The sequence below is a fragment of the Thunnus maccoyii genome, chromosome 10 (assembly GCF_910596095.1).
Source record: "Thunnus maccoyii chromosome 10, fThuMac1.1, whole genome shotgun sequence".
NCBI lineage: Eukaryota > Metazoa > Chordata > Actinopteri > Scombriformes > Scombridae > Thunnus > Thunnus maccoyii.
The window spans coordinates 32,291,450-32,315,374 of record NC_056542.1 but is presented as its reverse complement, the minus strand read 5'-3'; the positions used below and the strand labels follow the sequence as shown (position 1 = coordinate 32,315,374).

General features: G+C 39.5%; 1 protein-coding gene across 1 annotated transcript in view; it reads left to right on the top strand.

The window, feature by feature from the left end:
* The window catches only part of ascc3 (activating signal cointegrator 1 complex subunit 3), a 175,511-nt gene that overhangs the window by 101,495 nt on the left and 50,091 nt on the right, over positions 1-23,925 (top strand). The window contains exons 15-21 of the mRNA XM_042422838.1: positions 13,021-13,212; positions 14,962-15,186; positions 16,741-16,860; positions 17,046-17,210; positions 18,623-18,709; positions 19,965-20,141; positions 23,068-23,293. Coding sequence (XP_042278772.1) covers positions 13,021-13,212; positions 14,962-15,186; positions 16,741-16,860; positions 17,046-17,210; positions 18,623-18,709; positions 19,965-20,141; positions 23,068-23,293 — 1,192 coding nt within the window. The remainder of the gene's footprint in view (positions 1-13,020; positions 13,213-14,961; positions 15,187-16,740; positions 16,861-17,045; positions 17,211-18,622; positions 18,710-19,964; positions 20,142-23,067; positions 23,294-23,925) is intronic.

The following is a 23,925-nucleotide window of genomic DNA, read 5'->3' as shown; positions in this document are numbered from 1 at the left end:
ATCATCACTTAACTTTATACAACATGGGTGTGGTTCTATATTGCGTGTGTGCAGGCATGAGAGCGGAACAGCAATTTTGAGTGTGTGTGTGTGTAATTAATGGTCTCTGTGCTGCGAGAGTACACAGAGGTGGAGCTATATTCTCCCTCAGAGGACGGTCAGTCAGACTCCAAGTCCCATATTTAAATCTCTTGCAACAGAAGGCAGAGTGATAAATTTAGTAACCTTTTCCTTCGTTCCCTGGGGCTGAGCCAAGATTGATGCGTCTCTAATCTTCCCTCTATTTAAATGGGATATGTATACAAATCAGATCACTTTTCATGCTTTCTAAAACTGGAAATAGAGACAAGAGATTACGTCAGGGGACTAAAAATGGTGCGTTGTGGCCTGGTTAGTCTTTGAAACAGTACTTTAAAAGCAATTGTGCAACTGTTCCTACAATATATGTTCATAAATTAATCCCGTTATATATGCACTAACTGTACATTAATTCACTTGCTCTTCTGCCTGTGTCCCAATATAATGAGTATTATCCACTCCATTAGTCCATCTTTGAGTGTTTGTTGGTCCGGTCTGCTCTGGTGAAGGAAGGGGCATCAGGCTGATTCCACTCTAAGCCCACACAGAGATAATGCACTGCATATTTGCAATCTGGAAATTGCCCCACATTAATATTTATAGGTGTTTTTTAATCTCCAATATGCATATGCAGTGAAATAAGCACCTCTAAGCACCTCTAAGGTCAGTCATATAATTTAGCGTTTATTTATCCAGCTTTAAAAGTCAGAAGTGATTCCACTATATTTTCCTCTCTCCTAATGTTATTTAATTGGCTTTATCTCGGGGGTTGGAGAGGCTGTCAATCAAGCTTAGATATCTTAATGCACCCGCTCAAATCAATTCTTGTTAAATACAGTGTTTGGTGAGCGGGTGATTATAAAGTACTGTTTAGTTAAAGAGTGAAAACATTCAGAAAACACTCTCCAAAGGGGCATTTTACAAAACAGCCCTACAGACCTGCCTTTGGTGGGTGAGAGAGGATTCTTTGGTTGTACTATCTCTGTCATTTACAGTTCACATCAGAACCTTGGGGGATAGGCCTACATCTTTAGAGTATTGGTGTTGATTGATTACATGTGCTTAATGTCAGCAACATGTTGTGGTCCACACTCAGCACAAACCCAGAGCCTCATTCAGCCTTACTCAAGCTTTGTAACTCTGTAGAAGAGAGGTGAAACACTCAGTAAAAATTAACACACACACACATCTTGATATAAATGCAAGTTTTCTTATTATAGACATATAGATCAAGTTAGCATGTTTAATGCTGCCCTCTTTGCCAGGTCTCTCTTGATAAAGATTTTAATCTCAATGAACCATTGACCAGGTTAATCAAAGAAAAGTAAAATATAAGATTTTTTATTATAACAAGAGGACATATTCGTTATAAGACCATCAGGTTTCCTAAAATCTGGGGTAATATACAGTTCATGTACAACTAATCAGCAATAGCATTTGTGTTTGGTTAGAAACGTAATGCTGCCCAGAAATAATTTTATCGCTATAATGAAAAAATTCTGTTGAATTTCCAATCTAATGAACATAACATTTACTGTAATTATAGTGTAATTACTGTAAGTGAACTGCTAGCACTGTTTGCCTACTGAGAAACAGTAGTGTTTATGGTGTGTGTTAAATTGCGTGTTTAAATGTTAATTGTTGCCTAATGCTCGACAACTTGACTGCTTGAGGAGGCAAAAATTGAAATCATCAGAAACAAAGATCTTAAAGGGGACTTGAAACCAGCATGTTTTGTTAAAACCACAGATATGACAAATTTATTTTCATAATTTCTAGCTAGCTATCTAGCTAACACTCTGCCATTTTGGAGTGACACCATTGTCTATGTACGGGGTTGGTTGGTTCCTTTGGATAGTGAAGACAGTGAAGCATTTCTATGCTCATATCTTTTTAATGTCTAGTTTCTATTCTGGTCTTTACTTTGATTTTTCTATTTTTACTAGGTGCTGTAATAGTTACTAATACTAGTTCTTAGAGACTGATCAACTGACAGAATCTAAAATGTATGTTCAGTAAAAGGCAAAAGCTAGAGTGCTACTGCTACTACTATTGGTTCATTAGTATTATGGACATGTTTGTCATGAATAAAACCATTGCAGTAGTGAGCAGGTAGAGCACACATTGGCCAATCAAAAATGCTTATTTAGTTGTAAGACAATTCCAGGATGGTAAAAAAAAACAGAACAACAAGTCAGGCCTCAAACAGTTTCCTGGATGGATTGTCAGACGATCAAGGCTTAAACGATAATTTACTACGGTGGCCCTGAGAGCTCAACACACTGCAGCTTAAGAAAACACATGCAAATAAACAAAACACAAGCAAATTCAGAACACATCTTCAATTTGACAACACATATGCAGCATTTAGAAAACCTGCTGCAAATTTAGACAACACAACACAATACAGATAACACAACAGAAGTGTTTACAGAGGACACTTAAAAATGATGAACACATCTGGAAATGCCTCTTGTTGCCATGGTTTGTAACTCATGATATTATTGAAGTTGGCTATTCATCAGTGGTGTTGCAGATGTGTTCATAACTTTTAGGTGTCCTCTGGAAACACTTGTGTTGTGTTGTCTGTAATGTGTTGGTGTTGGTAATGTTATAAGCAGTGAAATTGAAAACAGATGGAGCAACTTAAGCCTTTAGTCTGTTGGTCCAGTGAACCACTGGTTTGCCCGACTCAAAGGTCTTCTCCTCTATGTGATCTTTCTCCAAAAAATGTTGACTGCAAACCCTGCGGTCAGTGCCCATCAGAGGGCTCTCTCTCTTCAATTGCGATAGCCAGCACAGCAGTAGCCTACTGTTCTCTGTTTCAGTGGCAGTTTATGAAAATGGACTGTTTTGTCCTTGGCTTTGACCTGATAAAACTCATTTGGACATCTAGGAGCAATACAATAGTGGCCTCCTTTTTGTCTTTTCCTGTGTTGTGGCTCCCCAGTCGCCATCTTTCACTGTCACTATCGGTGTATGTGTGGAACTCAGCCAGTCCAGCCAGCCCAGTGACAGTTTATAGTGGTGTGAGATAGTGGCACCCTTGCCATGAAAAATGCAGTTTCTATTTTCTTTTATATGTTAATATATTTGTCATTTTTGTTATATAATTGTTGATTAGAGTGGAAATCCTTATTGTAAATTATGTTAACTTCATTGACTGCTTCATATCCACTTTAAAGCAAGAAGAAAATCAGCCTATCACTCCTTCATGTGTTCATCGCTTAATCCCACTGGAAGAATAGGCAAATAATTGCTTTAGGTGAAAAGAGGAAGGGAATGGAAAAAATAGTATTTTTTAATTATTTTGTCTACACTAAATTTTTCTACACAATTCAATAAACAAAACTGGACTTTGCAGATGTTGATGATATGGCTATTGATCTATCCAAACCTGATATGTTTAAAAATAACTTAAAAACATGTCAATAAGTCACACTGTTGCACTGGGCAACATGTTCCTTCATTACCATGAACACACACACTGTAGTTTATTTAGACTCAATCCCACACACACTGTCTTGCTACCAGAAATACTCACTATTTAATAGCAGTAAATGTGGATTCATCCACCGCTGAAAATAGTCCCCAACAAATGCGCTATTTCCTCCTGTTTGAGGAATGTTTGCTGAAAATTACAGTGACCAGCTGTTACAGGAATTTACTGAGCCTTTTTTAAACATGAAACTGTTTGTGAGGTGTTTTTTAAAGATGTACATCTTCAGTCAGAATCAATGAGCTTGGGCCTGAGTGTCACACTCTAGATAGGGAGGTCAGAAAGCGTGGACATGAAGGAACACATTAACCGGGGAAATGGTGTTGCTCATTGATGTGTTTTCAATAGCACAGAGGAATAAGATATATCAAACTTTGATACACACACAATACTTGTTAGTGGATCAATTCGTTGTTGGTTTGGCTCTGCACATGCGATTTCTTGACAAAGAGAGAAATCACTGATATCACCAGTTTCATCATTTAAACTGTTCATATACTGTACAGTTTGACTCTGGGTTTGAAATTAATCTCTACTTAGTATTAAAAAGGTATTAAAACAACAATATCATAATATATAAATCATAAGTAAACATGGATTTGAGGCTACAAATATGTATGATGTCCTGGGGAATGTAAAGAAGAAGCAAGATAACAGTGAGCATGTAAAGCGTATCGTATCGTCGCCGTGTGCAGGAAACCTCTGCTATAAAGCTCTCCCCAGAGAGAACTGTATGTGAGAGCCCGTTTGACTTTCATTTGCTCCAACTCTGACAATCCAGCTTCTACCTTCCTATCCCCGCTCTTCCCTTCACCTCCCTGTCTCCCCCGCTTTTTAATATCCAGCTCTCAGAGATGAAACCATACAGCTGCTTGCAGAGGAGAAAGGCATTCTACTGTGGAGGTTAAGAGACACCTTGTGGTCCCATGGGTCCATTACACAAATGGTTTTTACAGACCTGTCATTGGTTAGTAAGGGCTGTGAAGAAATACCTTTAACACCAGCTTATGGTTGAGATGGTGGACATTCATGGCATGCTGTAGTAAAGATTTATCTGTTGACGTCAAGCTGCACGGCGTTTAAGAAACCACTGTTAAATTGCTTATGATTTAACAGCAGAGATAGACAGTGCAGATGTGCTGATGATACACCTTCTCTTTGCTTGTCAGGACGTCTTTTTCTTTAAACTCTCCATCTCTGTGGTCTTCAGATGTGCAGCTTTCATGTCATTTTGTTTGACAAGATACACCGATGCGGACACACTGATGCTTGTGAGTGCGAAGCCTCCAGGGACTCCACAGCAACACCAGAGAAGGCTCATTAATGTCTCTGTTTGCTTTCATTTGCTGCTATTTTTACAAGTCTAGTCCACCACCGGTCCTTTCATTGTGTCAGATCCGTGACAGCCTGTCACTGTGCCAAAGCAGCTCCCCAGTACACTGATCAACAACAATGAGCCACAGCTCAAAGGCTGGTGGAAATAGGAATGACACAGTGGAGTGATAAACACACGTACAACAAAAATACTGCTGTAAATAGAAACACAGCTTTGTAAAATAGTGGGACAGTGTGGAGAAAAGTCTGAGTACTTCTCCATCCAGTCTGATGATTCTGGTATTATGGCTCATCTGCAGTGTCTTTGCCTCAGGGAGCGGCCTTGCATGTTATCATGGTAGTGCATAGCAAGTCCATTTTCCTCTTTAATTGCTTCTTCATCAGCATTAAAACAGCTGACTGGAGTTTTAACTGTCCTGCTGTGCCACCCACCAAGTTTAAGAACAAAAGACTGGTACATACTCATGCACACAAATATGACCTCCACTGTTACTCTAGATATTCAGACTATGTTAAACTTTAAAATTAACCTCCAGAAATATTTAGACTCTGGTGGCTAGGTCGCATTCTGGTTGCAGCACGGCTCTGTCATGATTCTACTGGAAGGGTTTCAGAAGTGGAGCAATCTGCTCTTCACCAGACAAGATTGTTTTGACTTGTTTTGCCAACATTTTGTGTTTTTTGACATAATGAAAACACGTTTGCAGCTCATTTATGATTGCTATGGTAACAGATACTCCGTGACTACACTTTACTCAATTCAGTCACTGTAGGCAGCATGCTGTCTGTCTTTATTTTGTATCTGAATATCCTAATATACACTGTATATTAGTAGAGAGAAACTGTAGCATTCCTACTTCTGCTTCATAGACTTTGTTTGAGAAATGACATGAATAAGAAAAGTAGGTCTGCTATAAGCACGTAAAGTGAATAACATGCCATGTTTCTTTAAATATTTATTTAATGTCAATTATCAAAAAACACAGGCGTTTCTATACATTCACTAATGAATTTCACGTTTTAGAGATGCAAGCTGCTCTGGCAAAAAATAGAGCTGGTGCATAAAGATAGTAAAGTGGAGACGTGTGCGGCATGTGAGGCACTCTCCAGCATACATCCGGTGGCCATCTGGGGTAAGGGAGATATTTACAAAAGGCTTGTCTACACAGGACATGTTTCAAATGTGTTTTTCAGTCATCTGTCTCAGGCACGTCTGATGGAACAGATACACTTCTATTTTAATCATTTGTCTACACTGGCCTCATAAAAGCTTGTGTTTTACTTGCATTCAAGTCTATTTTTCTCCGTTTTATGCACGTAACTAGAGTCATAATGTGTTGGCCTCTTAACACTGCCAAAACACAGGTGATCTACACAACTAATGCACCTGAACGCATCCTGTGTAGACAGAGGACTGAAGCTGCTGCTGCTGCTGCTGCTGCTACTGCTGCAGCTGCTGTGTAGGTCACCCTTTCATGGGTTTCAACGCAGCCTGACAGTGCATAAGAATTGTCAGCCCTTCTTTTGTTGCTAAACAGCCACATTTTTGTTTGCCTGGTACCATATAACTGGAAACCAGCAGCACCACTGAAACACTGCATGTTTGGGCTCATGTAAAATATATTTTAAAGCATTCATGTTAAGAGGCACAAATTATAGAACAAGAGAGTGGAAATTTATACAAATAGCTACTGCAACTGATTTATCATTTCCAGCTTACCACTGTGGCTGAGGAAATTGCATCAGAAATTCTGGGAAAGCAGGTGTAAAATCTACAACGTTTTATAGAAAAGACCCGAAGGGAGAGGTGACTATAGCCTTGTTCATTTACTAATTAAATGGGCTTGTTGGATTTTTGATTTTTTTTGTTTTTATTGAATCAGTTATCTTTTTTTTAGCAGACATTAAGCCATTTAACTAATATTTCCTCTCATATTACCTTAGTCATGCAAAAAGAATGCACTATTGCAGCTCTAAATGTGTCTTCAAACAATATTCCATGTTCAGAAGCATAGAACATTTTCTTTTGAACTCCATTGCTCTCTTGACTTGTGAAAAATGGGTCGTAAATAGCCGAGCATCAGATCTTATATAGCAACACTTCATGCAGATCAGATGGAATACACTGTGCTCTACATCTAGTCTTATTAATACCTTGATGAATTGATAAATTGCGGTGACACAAAGTTTTTGCAGGCCTGACAGTGATTTTAGGTAGACATAGTAAGTGTCCCTCTTACATGGAGCTAAAACTGAATGTGATATTAAGAGATAGAGGCAGATCATGATAGAAAAGTGGGCTAGAGTGGGTGGAAGTGGAAACTCATCCACCCACTCTCTCCTGCCTATCCAGCATTAACAGTCAGCCTCTCAGAGCACCAAACATTATGACTATAAAGGGCCACTAAGTGAAATCAACAATTAGCCATTCTGCCTCAATTTAACAAAGTAAATGAGTATTTCTGGTGCTGATGGGAGTCTGTGCTGGTTGTGATGCTGTGAAACAGAAGCCCTCGATGTTCCCATCTTCACCACAGAGCCCAGGTATCATTTGCCACATTTTGGTGTGATTTTACACTTTGAAATCTCAGCTTTGAAGTTGTGATGTGCTGCAAAAAATACTGATGCTTCCACATTTCTAAAAATGCAGTTGCCTCTGTCCTGCACACTGTTACATAAAGGATCAGAGATCTATGAGTCCCAAATTAAATCCTCAAAAATGTAAAACCAGTTAGTTACACCTTGATCTATCTTGTGGCCCTTGTAGAGAGTTTGACAGCCTCTTGAATAGTTTATTTCAGCTCTGGTGTTAGCTGATGTTCTTTGCAAGCTCCAACCATGATAGACGGTGAGTAGAGCTGGCAGGTGGCTGTCCGTGGACAGAGTGAGCTCTGCAGCAGGAGCAACAGCGAGCGGCAGGGCCTAATGGGACCTGATCAGGAGCTTAGGTCACTGCCATCTCAAATACAGCCATGGCACAGCAGACATCAGCGCTAACTCACCTTAGATTAGAGGCTGGAAGCATGGCTGTAACACACTCTGACACCTCAAAGCAAAGCCTCAGCCGTAGCATTTCAATTACCTCCCTTCCCCGACTCACATGGATCTCACCAGCACAGTGCACAAGCCGGCCCTGAGGACTGGTTTTCAGACGTATATCGCTTTAGACGGTGTAGAAGGGTTGCTTTTTGTTTTATTACGTCATTTTTGTTGGATGGTCATCTGAATAAAATCACTATACAAAGCATAGAACTAGAAGTGGAAGGGTACCAGCATAACAAATCCACTTCCACATCCATAGTTAGGTGAGGATGGCATAGGCTAGACTTGTGAAGGCTTCAAACAAACTGGGTCGTACAAAGTGCCATCTGTCCATGTCTTAAGGCAAAACTGTTTATACCTGAGGGTGAGACACCATGAATTGTGCACACTTGTGTAACAGCACACACTTCCAGATATTCATTTTTAAAACTGAATCAATTCAGCCTGCAATAAAGGTGCACTAACTAAAGTCAGTTAAGGCAGCACATTGACTGGGGCTCCTGGCTGTTGCTGTTGCAATCTAGTTGTTCATAAGTGTAATTCCTAAGAAACTGGTATGTCCTGTCAATAAGGGCGAAAAATCAGAAAATGCTCATATACTTTTTTCTTTAACTTAGTTTTTATTGTTTTCATGTAAATGAGAAGACAAGAGATAACAATAGTTTAGATTAAACATAACAATCCCTTCCCACTACCCTGACAGCAACAACTAGACTATCACAACAGATGAAATACACATACCTAAAGCTTAACAAAACTCACACAAAACAAAAAATATAATAATGAAAATAAATAAATAAAAGGAGGAAAGGTGATGTCTCTGGAAGTTGGTATGAGGTTGATTTAGGTTCATGGGGAAAGTCAAGAGTGAGTTAGATTTGTTGAATTAGTAGAGGAGTGAGCTCATCGGCACTGAGAGAAGAGAAGATAGAAATAAATGGGTCCCAAATAAAATGAAACATCTCTGCCTTGCTTTATCATGTATCATTAAATCTCTCATCCAGTGCATATGAGAAGGTGGTTGAGTAGACTTCCAGCCCATGAGAATCAACCGTTTGGTTATTAGGGTGGAGAAGACCAGAGCATCTTTCTGGGAGTTAGAGAGAGGAATACTTTTGGGTGAGAGGCCAAGGAGAGCAATGAGAGGGGAAGGGTCAATGATTGCTTTTAACGCTTTAGAAATAGAGTCAAAATTGACTTCCAGAAGGTAAATGGTGTGGGGCAAAGCCAAAACATGTGCATCAATGTAGCTGGAGCCTGCTTGCGTCTATTACATAAGGGGTCGATGTCAGGTTTCATTTTAGACAGCCTGACCTTGGTCTAGTATATTTGATTAATGAGCTTAAGTTGGATAAGACTGTGACGTGCGCAGATAGAGGAGGAATGGATTTTGTCTAAAATTTCATTCCACTCTTCATCGTGAAACTCACAGTATAAATCAGTCTCCCACTGCTGTCTTACTGATAGGTCTTGAGATGGTGTGAAGTTTGTGATAAGGTCATATAGATGGGAAACAACCCTTTTGTTGTGGACACTGGTCTCCAGTACTTACCAGTAATTACCCTAGCAGATTTTGGGTGGAAGCAACGAAAAATCTTTAAAGTCTTTCCTTGCAAAGCCACAAATATGAAAGTTTTGATAAGTTGAGTTTTGGGGAGTTTGAATTTCAGGGACAATTGAGAGAAGAAAGCAAACATTTTATCTATATACAGATATTCAAATGCTGTAATACCTCTCTCATGCTACATCCCAAAGGTATTGTCATTCAGAAACGGAGGAAAATGGGGTTTTTGTCACAGGGAGAGACTTTTGGAATTGCTTGAATTCTGCAGTGGCATTTAAACTGTTTCCATACATACAAAATTTAGAAGGGCGAGCCTCCCTGATGCTTTTGGCATCTGTAAGAGTGTCTCTTGTATTCTAACAGGGCCTTGTTCCATATAAAGGAAGAAATGGTTTGGTCTAATGTTTTAAAAATAGACTTGGGAATGAAGATTGGGACCGTCTGGAAAAGATAGAGAAATTTGTGTAGCGCATCATTTTTACTGAGTTAACATGACCTGTAAGAGATGGGGAGAGAGGACCAAAGAGCAAAGTTGAGTCTAGTGCACTCTAGAGTAGAAATAAAGTTCTTTTTATATAAATCTGCAAATTGTTGTGTAATTCTAACTCCAAAGTATTTAAACTCATTTTGACCCAGTTTGAATGGGGCAGCTGACAGGGGAAGTCCTTGACAGCAACATTTAGAGATGACAGTTCACTCTTGCTCATATTTAGTTTGTAACAAGAAACGGTACCAAACTATTCAATACAGTGGAGAACTCAAGGCAGCAATGTGGCTGGTTCTGATAAAGTAAAGTATGACATCATCAACATATGAGGAGATTTATTGCTCCAGTCCCTCCCAGTGATACCCGAGATCATGTTGTCCGTGCAAATAGCTGGAGATAAAGGTCACCCCTGCCTGGTCCCTTGTTGCAGTTCAAAATAAGGAGAGGAGACATCATTAGTGCGAAGGAAGGCTAGGGGAGATGTATACAGAAGCTTGACCCAGGAGATAAAGCCCCTCGCCAAGACCAAATCTATGCAAAGTGGTAAAGAGATAATCCCATTTGATGCAGTCAAATGCTTTTTTCACATCAAGAAGGGCCAGGATCTCCCTCGACCCTGGAATGGCAGGTGAATGAATATATGTTTAATACTTGTCTAATATTGAAGAAAGACATTCTGTTTTTAATAAAAACCCATCTCATCATTGTGGATTAGCTTTGGTAGGATGGACTCCAGCCTTCGAGCTAGAACCTTAACCAGGACATTGGCATCAGCTGGGCACAGACTTATGGGCCTGAAGCTGCCGCTATCAAGTAGATCCTTGTCCTTCTTTGGAATCAAAGAGATAGAGGCTTGATGGAGGGACTGTGGCAATGTACAGGTTTTAAGGGCTTTATTGTACATGTCAAGCATGGATTTCACCAGGATATTTGAGAAGGTTTTAAAAAACACAATGGGGAACCCATTGGGTCCTGGGGACTTGCCACTCTGCATAGACCTGATGCCCTGGGTTACTTCATATAAGGAGAGAGGTTGATCAAGTTGGGACTTAGTGTCTTGGCTGATGGAGGGGATAGGTAGGTTGCCAAGAAATGCAACCTACGCAGAGACTGATCTGCAGAAGATTCTGAAAGTTTTGAAACAGTTATTGATATCAGAGGTATTGGTAAGGACATCTTGTTGGGGGAATCTGATCTGGAGGATAGAATTGTGTGCATATTGTGGTCTTAGTTGTAGAACTAGAAGTTTGTCGGGTTTATCTCCAAATTCAGAGTATGTTTTCTGAGTTTTGTGCAGTAGTTGAACTGCCAGATTAGTGAGTGAAGGCCTTTTCTTATACAATTCTGGGTTAGGATAAGTTTCATATTGTTTGTCGAGTTTTAGGACATCAGTAATTCCAGCAGCCTGGATTTACATGGTTTACTGTCATATGAAGTATGAGAGATGATCTTGCCTAGGGCAAACTCCTTCACTGAGTCCCAGATAGAATATGGTGACATAACAGGAGTAGAGTTGATCTCCAAAAACATGTTGATATGCTCAGAAAGAGAGTGAATGTATTCACTGTTGAACAGCAGGAGGGGATTCAGTCACCAGATACCTTGAGTCATTGGCTTCTCTGAAAAATAGAGGCTTAACAATAGTGGACAATGGTCAGATAAAGTGATATTTTCATATAAGCAGACCAGACACTTAGTCTAATTTTAGACTAAGTGTCTGGTCAATGAAAAAATAATCGATTCTTGAATGAGAGTGATGAATGGCGTAAAAGAATGAATATTAATATGCAGTGAGGTGAGAAAAGCGCCATGCATCTGAGATACTGAAATCATTAAAGAAGGCTTATCCCTTGTTTTTAAAGCCAGTGAGAAATATATTTTGTTGGAAGACTTTTTGGTCAAATAGAGATAGAAGCATTCCTCAAAACAGTCAGTTTACAAAGGATTGTTATTGTTGCCCTCACTGCAACATTTTAAACCCAGATTTGGACTGTAAGACAGCCTGTGCAGGGACATTTTAGAAATGTGCATTTCACATGTATAAAGGGAATCTGTCATTTAGCTGTTAGTAATGGCTAATATCAATATTAGCCAACACTGAAGTAAGAAAAGCACCTTCTCCAGTACAAATAATTATTTTAAAAGGCTTATCCCAAATTGGACGATTGTTTTCCACTTTACTTAAACCATTGTATTATTTTCACCTCATGGAAGAAAAACTTGCATTGCACTCGTGTGACATTTTACCTGTGTTCAGTCAGACAGCAGTGGAGCTGCAATTGGTTACTTAAAGTCTCAATCCTCCACCTTTATCCACAAGGTTTGCATACAAATTCAGAGGTCCATTGTAACACAAACACTCAGTCAGTGTGTGCGAGGCAGACAGCTGCCAGCAGTAATGGGCTTTCTCTTTGCGGTGAAGAGGCCTGGTGGGTGCTGACCTCCATTTAGATACCCAGAGAGAGAGGTAAAGCTTTATGATGAGGACTCCCCTCAATCCCGGCCAGGTCACAGCCCTGCCGTCAGTCACCAGCACACATTTCAATCTGACTGTCTGTGTGTGTGGTCGCTAGCTGCAGATCCGTTGGAATCTACAGCGAGTCAATACTAGTGCATTTTATTATAACCCACCTCAATAGCTCTGATGATTAATGCTGCCTTTGTGAAGCTTATTGTGTTAAATTTTTGTTAAGATTTCTGACAGTTGCTGATTCAACTATAATTTATGGGCCCCTTGCACATTGTCATGTTCTTGTTCCAGAGTGCATTATATTCTGAGATGTTTATGTTATTGTTGCTGTTACTCTTTCAAAATATAACAGCAACAGTAATAACTCAGGTCAATTTCTGTGAGGGTTCTCTTGTTTCTCTGCAGTCAAACATTATATTGGATCTGGGCTTACTTCCCTGTTTTGACACTCAAAAACCCTGTGCTCGTTGCTTTCCCTCACACTCCCTCAAGCACTTTTCTTTTCTTATGTTTTACAAACTGACCTGTCTTACAACCTCTTTCAGATCCAGCGCTCCAGAAACAAGCAGATGAAGGAGATGTTTCCCGAAGGTTTTGGGATCCACCATGCTGGCATGCTGCGGTCTGACCGTAGCCTGATGGAGAGCATGTTCTCCAAAGGGCACCTGAAGGTGCTGGTCTGCACTGCCACCCTGGCCTGGGGAGTGAACCTGCCAGCCCATGCTGTTATCATCAAGGTTCTCACTATTTGACTTTCTTTGTTTTGCTTTCTTGTTTTCTTTCTTGCATTTTAGTTGTCTTGCTTTGTCTTTTGCTCCTTTAAACATGAAGCAAACACTGAAATAATAAGAGCCTTAAGGTGGCTTCTGCAATTTTACCTGATCTTGAGGCAAAATCTAGTTTTAATACCTATGATGCCTATGAAGTTTTAATACATATCATATCTTCATTTTACTTAATATCATGCTTACATAGTGTATATTCTTCAATACATTTTTATGTAATAAAATTATCAAAAATTAACCAAAACTAACTAACCAAAAGGGGGAGTGCAATATGGTTCTGCCTTGGATGTATTTTGAGAACTTAATAACAGACTCCAAGCGGCACCCATTCATTCCATTGAAAGTTGCTCTTTCACCATATAAGCAGAAAAAGGTTTCCCTCTTCTATATGCTTCAGTCGGTTACGTATTGTGTAGCCCACTGCAAATGTGCATTAGTGTCTCTGTTCTTGGCCCTGCCTGGTCAGCCCATAGACTTTATATTGAGATGACACCACCCACACAAAAATAGCTTTTCTAGGCTCTGGAAAAGTTTAACAAATATAATATGTTCATGGTTTAGAAATTCATAATACAAAGAGTTATAACTGATCCTGTGTGTGGTTTTAGAGATGTCTCTTTTATTATGGTGTTCTATGGGAAAATGCTTTTTGGGTTGCAGGGGATTTTGATGTTGCAGTACTAGGGTTGGCCAGCAGGACATATTGACAGCCAGGTTACCTCCCTGTGCGTTATCCAGCTCTCTGTAATACATCTCTAGGGTCCATGCCTAATTTTTGCCCTATGAGACCCTAGTGGGTGAATTTGTCGATATGCTCTTTTAGTCAAACGCCTCCTTTTTCCTGAAGCAGAGCTTAGCAATAAAATGAAGACTTTAAATTTTAATATAAAATTGTAAAATTGGTGGTATGTAAGAAACTGATAATAAATAGTTGAGTTTTAAATGTTAGCTGAAACTGTATCAGCACTAAATCTGTTCAAGTCTGTGTCAAAATCTTACATGCAGATGCCTCATCCATGATGGTAGCCTTTTTAACATCTATACAATTACAGTAGCATTAGTTTATGTTAACATTTTTAGCTAGTAAAGTAGTAGTAGTAGTAGTAGTCGCATATGAAGAAACCTATTTACGGCTGTGGCGTAAGAAGTACAGCATGTTGTCCACCAATCAGAAGATCGGTGGTTCGATCCCTGGCTCCTCTAGTCCACATGTCAAAGTGTCCTTGGGCATGATACTGAATCCCAAACTGCTCCCGAAGGCTGTGCCATCAGTGTGTGAGTGTGTGTGTGAATGGGTGAATGTGGTATGTAGTCTAAAGCGCTTTGAGTGGTCAGTAGACTAGAAAGGCGCTGTATAAATGCAGTCCATTTACCATTATGACCATGCATGTCATTATAAAGTGAATATCGAAAAACTATTTTTTTTTTGGATGACAGATAAAATGTTGAATGAATTTAACTTAAAATGTCATAACATTGTCATAAATGGTAACATAAATGGTTTACATATCAATTAATGAGCTCTTTCATCGATATTGGACTGCAGGGGAAATGCCATGTGTAACAGTGACTTTGTAACTTTTACTCTACATACATCTAAAACAAGCTGCTTGTTATTTGAACACAATCAGGTATTCACAAAAATGTTTTCACTTGCATGTTTCCAGTCCTTGAATGCATTTTTTATTTTGTGTGTGACAGGGCACACAGATCTATGATGCCAAGCGCGGTGCCCTGGTGGATCTGGGCATCCTGGACGTCATGCAGATCTTTGGACGTGCAGGTCGTCCCCAGTTCGACAAGTACGGTGAGGGCACCATCATCACCACCCATGACAAGCTGAGTCATTACCTGACCCTACTCACCCAGCAGAACCCTATCGAGAGTCAGTTCCTGGACAGCCTGGCAGACAACCTGAACGCTGAGGTCAGTCTCACTCAGTCTCACTCAGTCCTTTGGAAAAACTTATTCATAAACAACATAAAGGCATTCGTGGAAAAGAAAGATGTGAATGTATTTTTTTAACTGTTAGCTTTTTCTGCATCAGGAAGTGAAACAAAATTCAGTCAAATCTTGACTGACTTAACTGGAGCAAGTTTCAACAGGTTTCATCATCCTGTATGATATAGGTGGTTACTTAATTACAGAAGTTTACTGTGAAATGAAGACCTATGTGTGAGAAAATGTCCCAGAGCATTCTGCATTGCTGTCTATCCCTGATTTAAGGATCGATTCACAATTTTCCAAATCTCAGTTGGCCATATGAAAGATGATACAGGTTTTTCTTACTGTAATCATTCCTCCTGTTCATACCGGACATTAAGAGATTCCTTCATTATTCACTTTCAATGTAAAGTGATGGAGGAATCCACAGTTTTAGTGTTGTGTAAATATGTATTCCAAAGTTTATTTTAAGCTAATATGAGTCTTCAGCAGTCTGAGACAAATCAAGTGGATATCTTCTGTCTGTTAAGTACAAAATTCCTTTTTGTTTCCTTGGACAGTGTTTCCAGTAACAAAAAGAGGGAAATTTGTACTAAAAAGACTGTAACTTTGGAAGATTTCCGCTTAATTCGTCTAACTCAGTGGTTTTCAAAGTCTGAGACTGTGGGCCTCCCTTCAGACAAATCTCGGGAAAAGGCACCCCCTCCACACCCCTCCCCCCAGTTTACTTGCTTAGTTTCACTCAATTCCTAGATGCCTATGGGATCATGATTATGTTATTTGATCCCATAGACACTCAACAATTGAGCCAAAATAGCCTGATATTGCTCTTCCACATACTTCAGACTACACCAAATACATAAAAAATGTCTGTCTGAAGGCATTTATACAAATAAATGCCTTCTGATTCTGAGAAGATGGGAAAAACCGTAAAATTCCCCCAAACTACTGTATCTCTGAACTATCTTTTTAAGCAAATCACACACATTTAGGCTATTCTATGCAATCTCCTTTTAATAACTAATGTAATAACTAATGTAATAGTTTTTCACTTCCATTCATTGAGCCTCCCCTGCAACTGTTTGGAGCTTCAGATAAACTTTGGGATATATTTTGACACAATACGAGGTCTGTGGACTTTGAAAAAGAGTGGCACTCGAATGGTAATTGAAAAAGTAAGTCTCACCTCATGATCATTTTTGTTTTATTCATAAGTGAAATCTGCTGATGTGTGTGATCTGAAGGACTCATTCTGTAAATCAACAAAGAGCAGAAAAACAATTGCTACTTGTACACCAGAAAAAAGAAAGAAAATAAATAAACATACAAGTAATAAATAACATGAAATAAATGTAATGTTTATGCCTGTTAACATTGCGGTCCAAAGTGTGTTGTACTGTTAAGACGTCTGGCAGCGTAGTAGATGTTTTGTTTTTAGGCTGCAGGTTTATCAAGTGTCCACTAGATGGAGACAGAGACCAGTGATGCTAGTGACAGTGTCTGAGGAGTGTTTCTCTCTCTCTCCTGCTGCTGCAGATTGCTCTGGGCACAGTCACCAACGTGGAGGAGGCAGTGAAGTGGCTCAGTTATACTTACCTCTACGTTCGTATGAGGGCCAACCCACTGGTATATGGCATCAACCACAAGGCTTTTCAGGTTGGTGGTCTAGTGTTATCTCTTTTATTCTATATGTCTAATTTTCTTACCTTAAGCAAAAATCTGGTCAGGATTTTTTGAGTGTGTACATTTGTAACAGTAGAAACAAATACATAATAAACATTTGAATCCATTGTGATTGAATGTAATTTGTGGATTCAAAGAAAAGATGTCAAATTTTTCAGATGGATCCCTCCTTAGAGCTGTACAGGAAGGAGCTGGTGGTGGAGTCAGGCAGGAAGTTGGACAAGGCCAGGATGATCCGCTTTGAGGAGCGCACTGGCTACTTTGCCTCCACTGACCTGGGCAGGACCTCTAGCCACTTCTACATCAGATACAACACCATAGAGGTAGACAGGGTTGCACCACATCACTGGAACACTTATTCAGCCGGAGTTTCTCAGTGTTAGACCCATAAACATTACTCTAAGCCGATACTTAAGTTATACTTAAAATGTCAAGACTGTTAAAAACTAACTCCCAGTTCCACTATGAGTGATGTTTTATTACAATAGGTAACATAACAGTATACTGTATGTCACACTGGCTAATCTGTGTAGTGTTGAAAGTCTCTCAACATAATAGAGAAAAGCCAGTTCAGAATCCAATTATTGCAGGAAAGGGGATTACAGGAGCTTGTCAAACTCTGTGAGAAAGAAGCACGAAGAATATGTATTCATTACAGCAATCTCTACTTACAAATACAACATTTTATTCCAAAAATCATACAAGCAGGAAATTCTTACACAGGCAATGCCAGATAGATTCCTTTCTCTCCTCTGTTTACAATTTGCTGATGGTACAGGTTACATTATAGAAGACAATGGCAGACTCTTGTAGTACATCATATAGAAGATAATAGATAGGATCACTCACTATTCATTTAAATGACTACACAGGTTGCAATATAGACTGTTATTTAGAGGAAGTATTAGATGTAGCACAGAAATTGGTACGTATGCACACATGTTTTGGAAATGTGCAAGGATACAGGCATTTTGGAGAGAAGTCAAATATATAGTGATCACCTTGATTGCATATGATTTAAAGTTTTCAGCCCTTCCATGTATATCAGCAACAAATATGGATGATGCAAAAAATATCCATAATGCAAAACTGTCAAGGAAGACCATTCTCAATTTTTGGATTGTTTAAGATGGATCATTGTATGGAGTGTTAATAATATTACCTTTGGAGAAACTGACCTACACTCTACATGATGATATCAAAGCATTCATTAAGGTTTGGTCAGTGGACCCTTCTGGGCTGGTACTCCCACTAACAGTCTGGGACTAACAGACCCAGAATTATGATTATTAATTATTTTGAATGTCATCCATTCTAACCCTTATGAGGAAAAACAAATGATTGGTATCTATGACACTGCTCCTCATGCAGTGTTACTCAGATGTACTGTGTCTGATGCAGATAAAGTTGGATCAGAAGTAGCTGTATTATAGATTAAGTTTGCTTGGATCAAAATCTCTCATACTGACCCTCTCCTGTTGGTTAGACTAGTATGTGGTTAAATACTGTGGATATGGATGTGAGTGTATTTTTCCATGTAGTTCTTTTATCACACTGTAACCTTATAAATGTGATCACCTTATGTGTGTTGCCACATGTATCTGAGTTATAGTGCTAAATTCTTGTGCATTTACACCCTATTTAACATGTATCACTGTATGAGACAGAACGACTTGTCATTATCAAAACTTTTTTACATTAACCACTTATATTTCTTCTCCCTCCACCTGTGAAGACGTTCAATGAACATTTCAACTCCCAGCGAACAGAAGCGGACATCCTCAGTATTGTGTCTAAGGCAGAGGAGTTTGAACAGCTCAAGGTGAGAGGGCATCAAACATAATCTACTGCTAAGGCTGTCAACATCATATCAACATCTAGTCTGAAAATCTAACAATAGCTTAAATCTATCCTTTGTATCTCTTGTCCAAATGTGTTGTAAGCATCACAGCAGAGCCACGTTTAAACAACATAACAATCTCTATCTATTCTGATCATACTGTACTAAAGGGCTGAGTAGCTCACCTGTAATACAAGAACAATGCTGCTGCTTTATTTCCATGTCTTCTATATGGATCATGGTGAGAATGCTGACGTTTTGCCTGAGGTCTGGAGGCTGTAGGTTTTTTAGCATAATATCATGTATGTCGTCATTAAGTGCATTTTAAAAAATATTTTACTTTGTTCTTAAAAATAAGTTAGCCAGCCACAAACTCTTAGAGTTGAAATTGCTAACTAATTGAGTAAGTAAAAGTTTGCCTTTCATCAGTTTCCCTTTTGAAAATCAGTGTTAGCTGATTAACAAATAGGAAGCCTGCTTTTGTCTGCTTCTGTCAGATACCAAGGACTTGCTTTTTCAAAAATAATTGAGAATAAATACATTTATAAATAAAAGTAAATTTGCCACCCTATGCCTGCATATGCACAGTGATAGAGTGCAAAGCTGGACAGGCATAGCAACAGTAACAAAGATGGGTAGGGCTTAGCCAATTATAAACTGATTTCTTAATCTTTGCTTCAAACAAAGATTTTAGATAATCTTGTATATAAATAACTGCTAACATGAAAAGTTCCATTCAGCTTTCAAACAAAGCATAGCACTGACACTGCTCTACGAATAACCAATGGTCTGGTGAACTGGTCTGCTCTGATTTTACTTGACTTAAGTTCTGCTTTTGATACAGTATATCTTAATCTTGTTACCTTCATAGCATACAGTCCACTCTTGCTATGGGTAATTTTATATCTTCTGCCTTTCTGAATGGTGGAATATCTCAAGGCTGTGTTTTAGGTCCCCTTTATTTTGCATGTACTGCTTCCATTTAGCCAAATCATGTGTATCATCATAACATTGCTTTTCACTGCTATGCAGATGTCACACAACTTCATGTTTCTGTTAAGTCAGGAAATGCCAGCATTCCTACATCTGCTCTGTCTAGGTCTAAAATATCTATCAGCCCTTAAAAGTGCCCTAAATTGGGCCTGCCTTTTAACTGGTATCAATGGTAATTATTAACTAAAAACTGAAACTATGACATGAAAACAATAAGTTATCATGTGTCTGATATATGTTTCAGGTACGTGATGAGGAGATGGAGGAGCTGGATCAGTTGCTGTGTAACTACTGTGAGCTGCCTGCTGCAGGCGGGGTGGAGAACGGCTACGGCAAGGTCAACATTCTGCTGCAGACATACATCGGCCGAGGAGAGGTTGACAGCTTCTCTCTCATCTCAGACCTGTCTTATGTGGCGCAGGTGAGGACAGAAACAACATGCACACATGGACAGCGATGGATAGATAAATGTTAAGTTATACATCTAATAGAGGCTCTGAACCCCACAACAAATAGGCCCCCCTCTCAGGGATCCGGGGACTTTGAAGTGGGGTGGGATGTGGTGTTCGTCACAATTGAACTATATTATTTTTCTTTTCTTTTTTTTAATTTGTTTGCACATTTAAAAATACCATATACCTCGGTCCAAAGCTAATGCTAAAACTGATTGGTGTCAACCAACGGCCACACAGCAGACATCAAAGCTACTATAAGTCTTCAAATCCTATTAACGCAGCAATAATTTCCAAAATGACCAACAACACACTTATTAGAGGGCTTGAATTTAGAGATTGAGACCAGAATGAGATGCTGAAAAAATGATTGACTTAGTATTTCTAGAGAGAAGTTGAAGCTTTTTGAATGGGAGTCAGTTGGAGTATCTAGCGGTCATTGGTGGCATTGCACTTTAAGGTACTTCCACATTGGCTTCAGCTTCGAGCCGTGGTAGATGCCGATTGGTTTGAGTGTGACAAAATGGTGCCTTTGTATCTAAATGAAAATTTTGCCACACTACTGGAACATGGAGAACAAGGAAGATGAAGATATTCAGACTGTCTAATAGATTATGAATGAATGCTTGAATTATTTTTGGAAAAAATATGGTACATCTTGGTACCAGTGAGCGCTGAAATAAAATTTTATAAATAAACATACAAGTTAACTGACCAACCCTTTCTGAAGAGTCTGGGTGTTCAGCCAACCACAGCAACTCCCATGCTCTTGAGGAAGGAAGGAATAAGATAGCTCAGTATTTAGCTCAGTCTGGGCAAATCAGATACATCTACACTTGATGCAGGATCCTGTTTGACCACGAGTGCAACTGTTTTCGGTTGCTGTAACTTTAAATGTTGCCGTTTAACTGAGCTACAGTACCATTACCTCGTCCTTATGATGCAATTAGTCTGGATTTCACTTCACATTCATTTGTCTGTGGATAGTTGCAAGACACATTTGAATCGATTGGCCTCTGGAGTTCAATCTGATTGAACTTTGACTCGCAAAATTTCAAAGCTCTCCAGTGTCCATTTGGGAAAGAGGATGGGATTGACCGCTAATTCGGAAAATATTGTTTGTTAATATTGTTGTTTTATAACCGCACAGCAAAATAATACAAGCAGCAGAGAATGAGAGATGCTGCTTGGTAAGTGCATTACAGTAACAGAGGTTAATGACAGTAAAATGGTTGATAAAATGCTGTATAAATCAACTATGAATCAACTGGACTGCTGTAGTTAGCCAGTTAGCCATGCTAGCTCCTGCGGTTGATGTATACAACCCTACCCGTCCAGTTCATCAAAACACCCTCACCTACTGTTTTCTGTGTAAAATCTGACACAAAGCCGTTTTCAGATTTGTCACCTTTTTTATCCAACTTGAGTTTGCAAGCTAAAATGACACATACAGATACACTTATTTTACAATTGCTCCACATTATAAAGCTTCTCCCTGTCTTCCTATTATGAGTTTTTATCCAAAATTCATAATTTTCCACAGTAATTGACTCCATAGTAGTCAAAAACTTAACAGTGGAATGGTTCAGGCAGATTCCCTCTGTGCACTAAATAGGTCTCATATCAGGTGAGTGTCTGCTGGGAAGTCTGCGATGGCAACTGTAGAGGAGAAATGAGAATTTAAAGTGAAATCCCCAGTTCTATTTTTGTTGGTCATCATTCATGTTGAACAACAGAGTCAGATGATCAGACAAGATGTAAACAAACCTCCAGGTTAATCAAATTTAGTTGGAACAGAAAACATAGGTGAACAAGGAAGTAATTACCCAAACTAGCTTATCTGGATAAACCTTGGCTTGTTTACAGCCTGTCTGATCATCTGATTGGTCATGGCAAGGCCTGGAAGCTCCCCATCATCCTTGTAGGGGTCCCATTGTCAGTGTGCCCAACCACCGCAGGAGAAGTTTGGCACACACAAATGTGAAAAAAAGATGTCTGAGCTACTCTGCCTAGTTTGCAGTTAGATTAGCAGTGTAAAATAGAGGGATAGTTTAAGTGCTTACAAGTTGGAGTTAAAAGAAAGTAGAGGTAGCAATGCCAGTAGCAGTTGGTTGTAATGTTTAACAGATGGGCACCAGCACTACTTGGTAGTAGCAGGCAGGTAGAGGCAGTATTTTAACATGATGCAGAGAAGTGTGAACAAGAATTAACAGGAATCTTTTTCAGTCTGCTCTGCCTGGACGTCAGCCCTTCCTGTGTCCAGCCAGACCGCTCAGTCTCACCCAGTGATCACAGCCAGATTTCAATAATCCACCACCAGAGTGCGTTCAGACCACACCAGACAATCAGATCATATTAACACCTGACCAAAACAATCACAGCCTGACCAGGCTTGAGCAGTCTATCAGCGAACAACACTGCCACCTGACCTCTCCTCCACGACTGACATGAGCAATCCATCAGTGCACAGCTGTGGCCAACCTGAACGTCTAAACCCAGCCAGACCTCCTCTTGATCACACATGATTAATCACCAGTATACAGCATGATGTTCCATCCAGCTGTTTCAAATGACTTCTGCTGCAGTACAAATGTGTTTCACTTATTTTACTCCAACTTTAAAGTTTGAGGTTAAAAACACTGGCTGTGGGGTGCCTTGGCACATACCACATAACTGCAACATCCACGGTTCGATTCTGGCTGGGGGACCCATGTTGCATGTCATATCCCTCTCTCCCCTCATTTTTATGTTTCCTGTCTCTTAACACTTACTCTCTGATAAAAAGGCAAAAATATATTGGGAAAAGTGAAATAGTCTAGAAATGCACCAGTAATATGTGTAGCGCTGGGGTTCTGTAATGGTGAATCAGCTTCTTTGTCCTGCCTCTTTTCGCAGAATGCTGCTCGGATCGTCCGGGCTTTGTTTGAGATTGCTCTGAGGAAGCGGTGGCCAACCATGACCTACCGACTGCTCACGCTCTGTAAGGTGATTGACAAGCGGCTGTGGGGCTTTGCCCACCCTCTCCGCCAGTTCCCCAACCTGAGCCATATTGTTCTGAACCGCTTGGAGGAGAAGAAGCTCACTGTGGACAAACTCAAGGAAATGAGAAAGGACGAGATCGGTAAAGACAACTAGATCCTTGCTACACTGATAGTGTATTTCAGTGTAGTAGAAATAAACCATGTTAAAATATGCACATAAAACACCCAAATGTCAGGTGTAAGTTTACCATAAATTCTCAGCAGCAGTAGTAGTAGTGGGGAGTGCAGAGAGTCTTATATCAGACTTTTATTTCAAATTGTTCCTGTTTTAAAGTATATTAAAACAGTATGTTTAAGTATATTTAATCATATTTTAGTAAGAGACCTCTCTGATCTCTGATCTGCTTCTGTTGTTTTCTATTCTTGCAAACTCAACACTTCCTGCATTGATAATGTTGTCTTGATAAATTAAGTGCATTTCCACAGAACTAATTCCATCAGTGCAACACTCATTTCTCTAAATGCAGTTTTCAGTCACCAATATTCTTCCACTAAGTTACTGTCAAAGAAACTTGATACTTCATGCACAGATGTTTCACATTAAAAACTCTCCAGCAAGTCTCTCTGCTGCTCCGAGTTTCTCTTCTTAACTGAAATATTCTTGTCATTCACTAAATTTGACATTTTTTTCTTTGGTGTTAAAGCAAATTCTGGTGTATTTCATCCTGGTGTGTTTCCCATAAATATGGCCATTTTGAATATGGCTCATGCT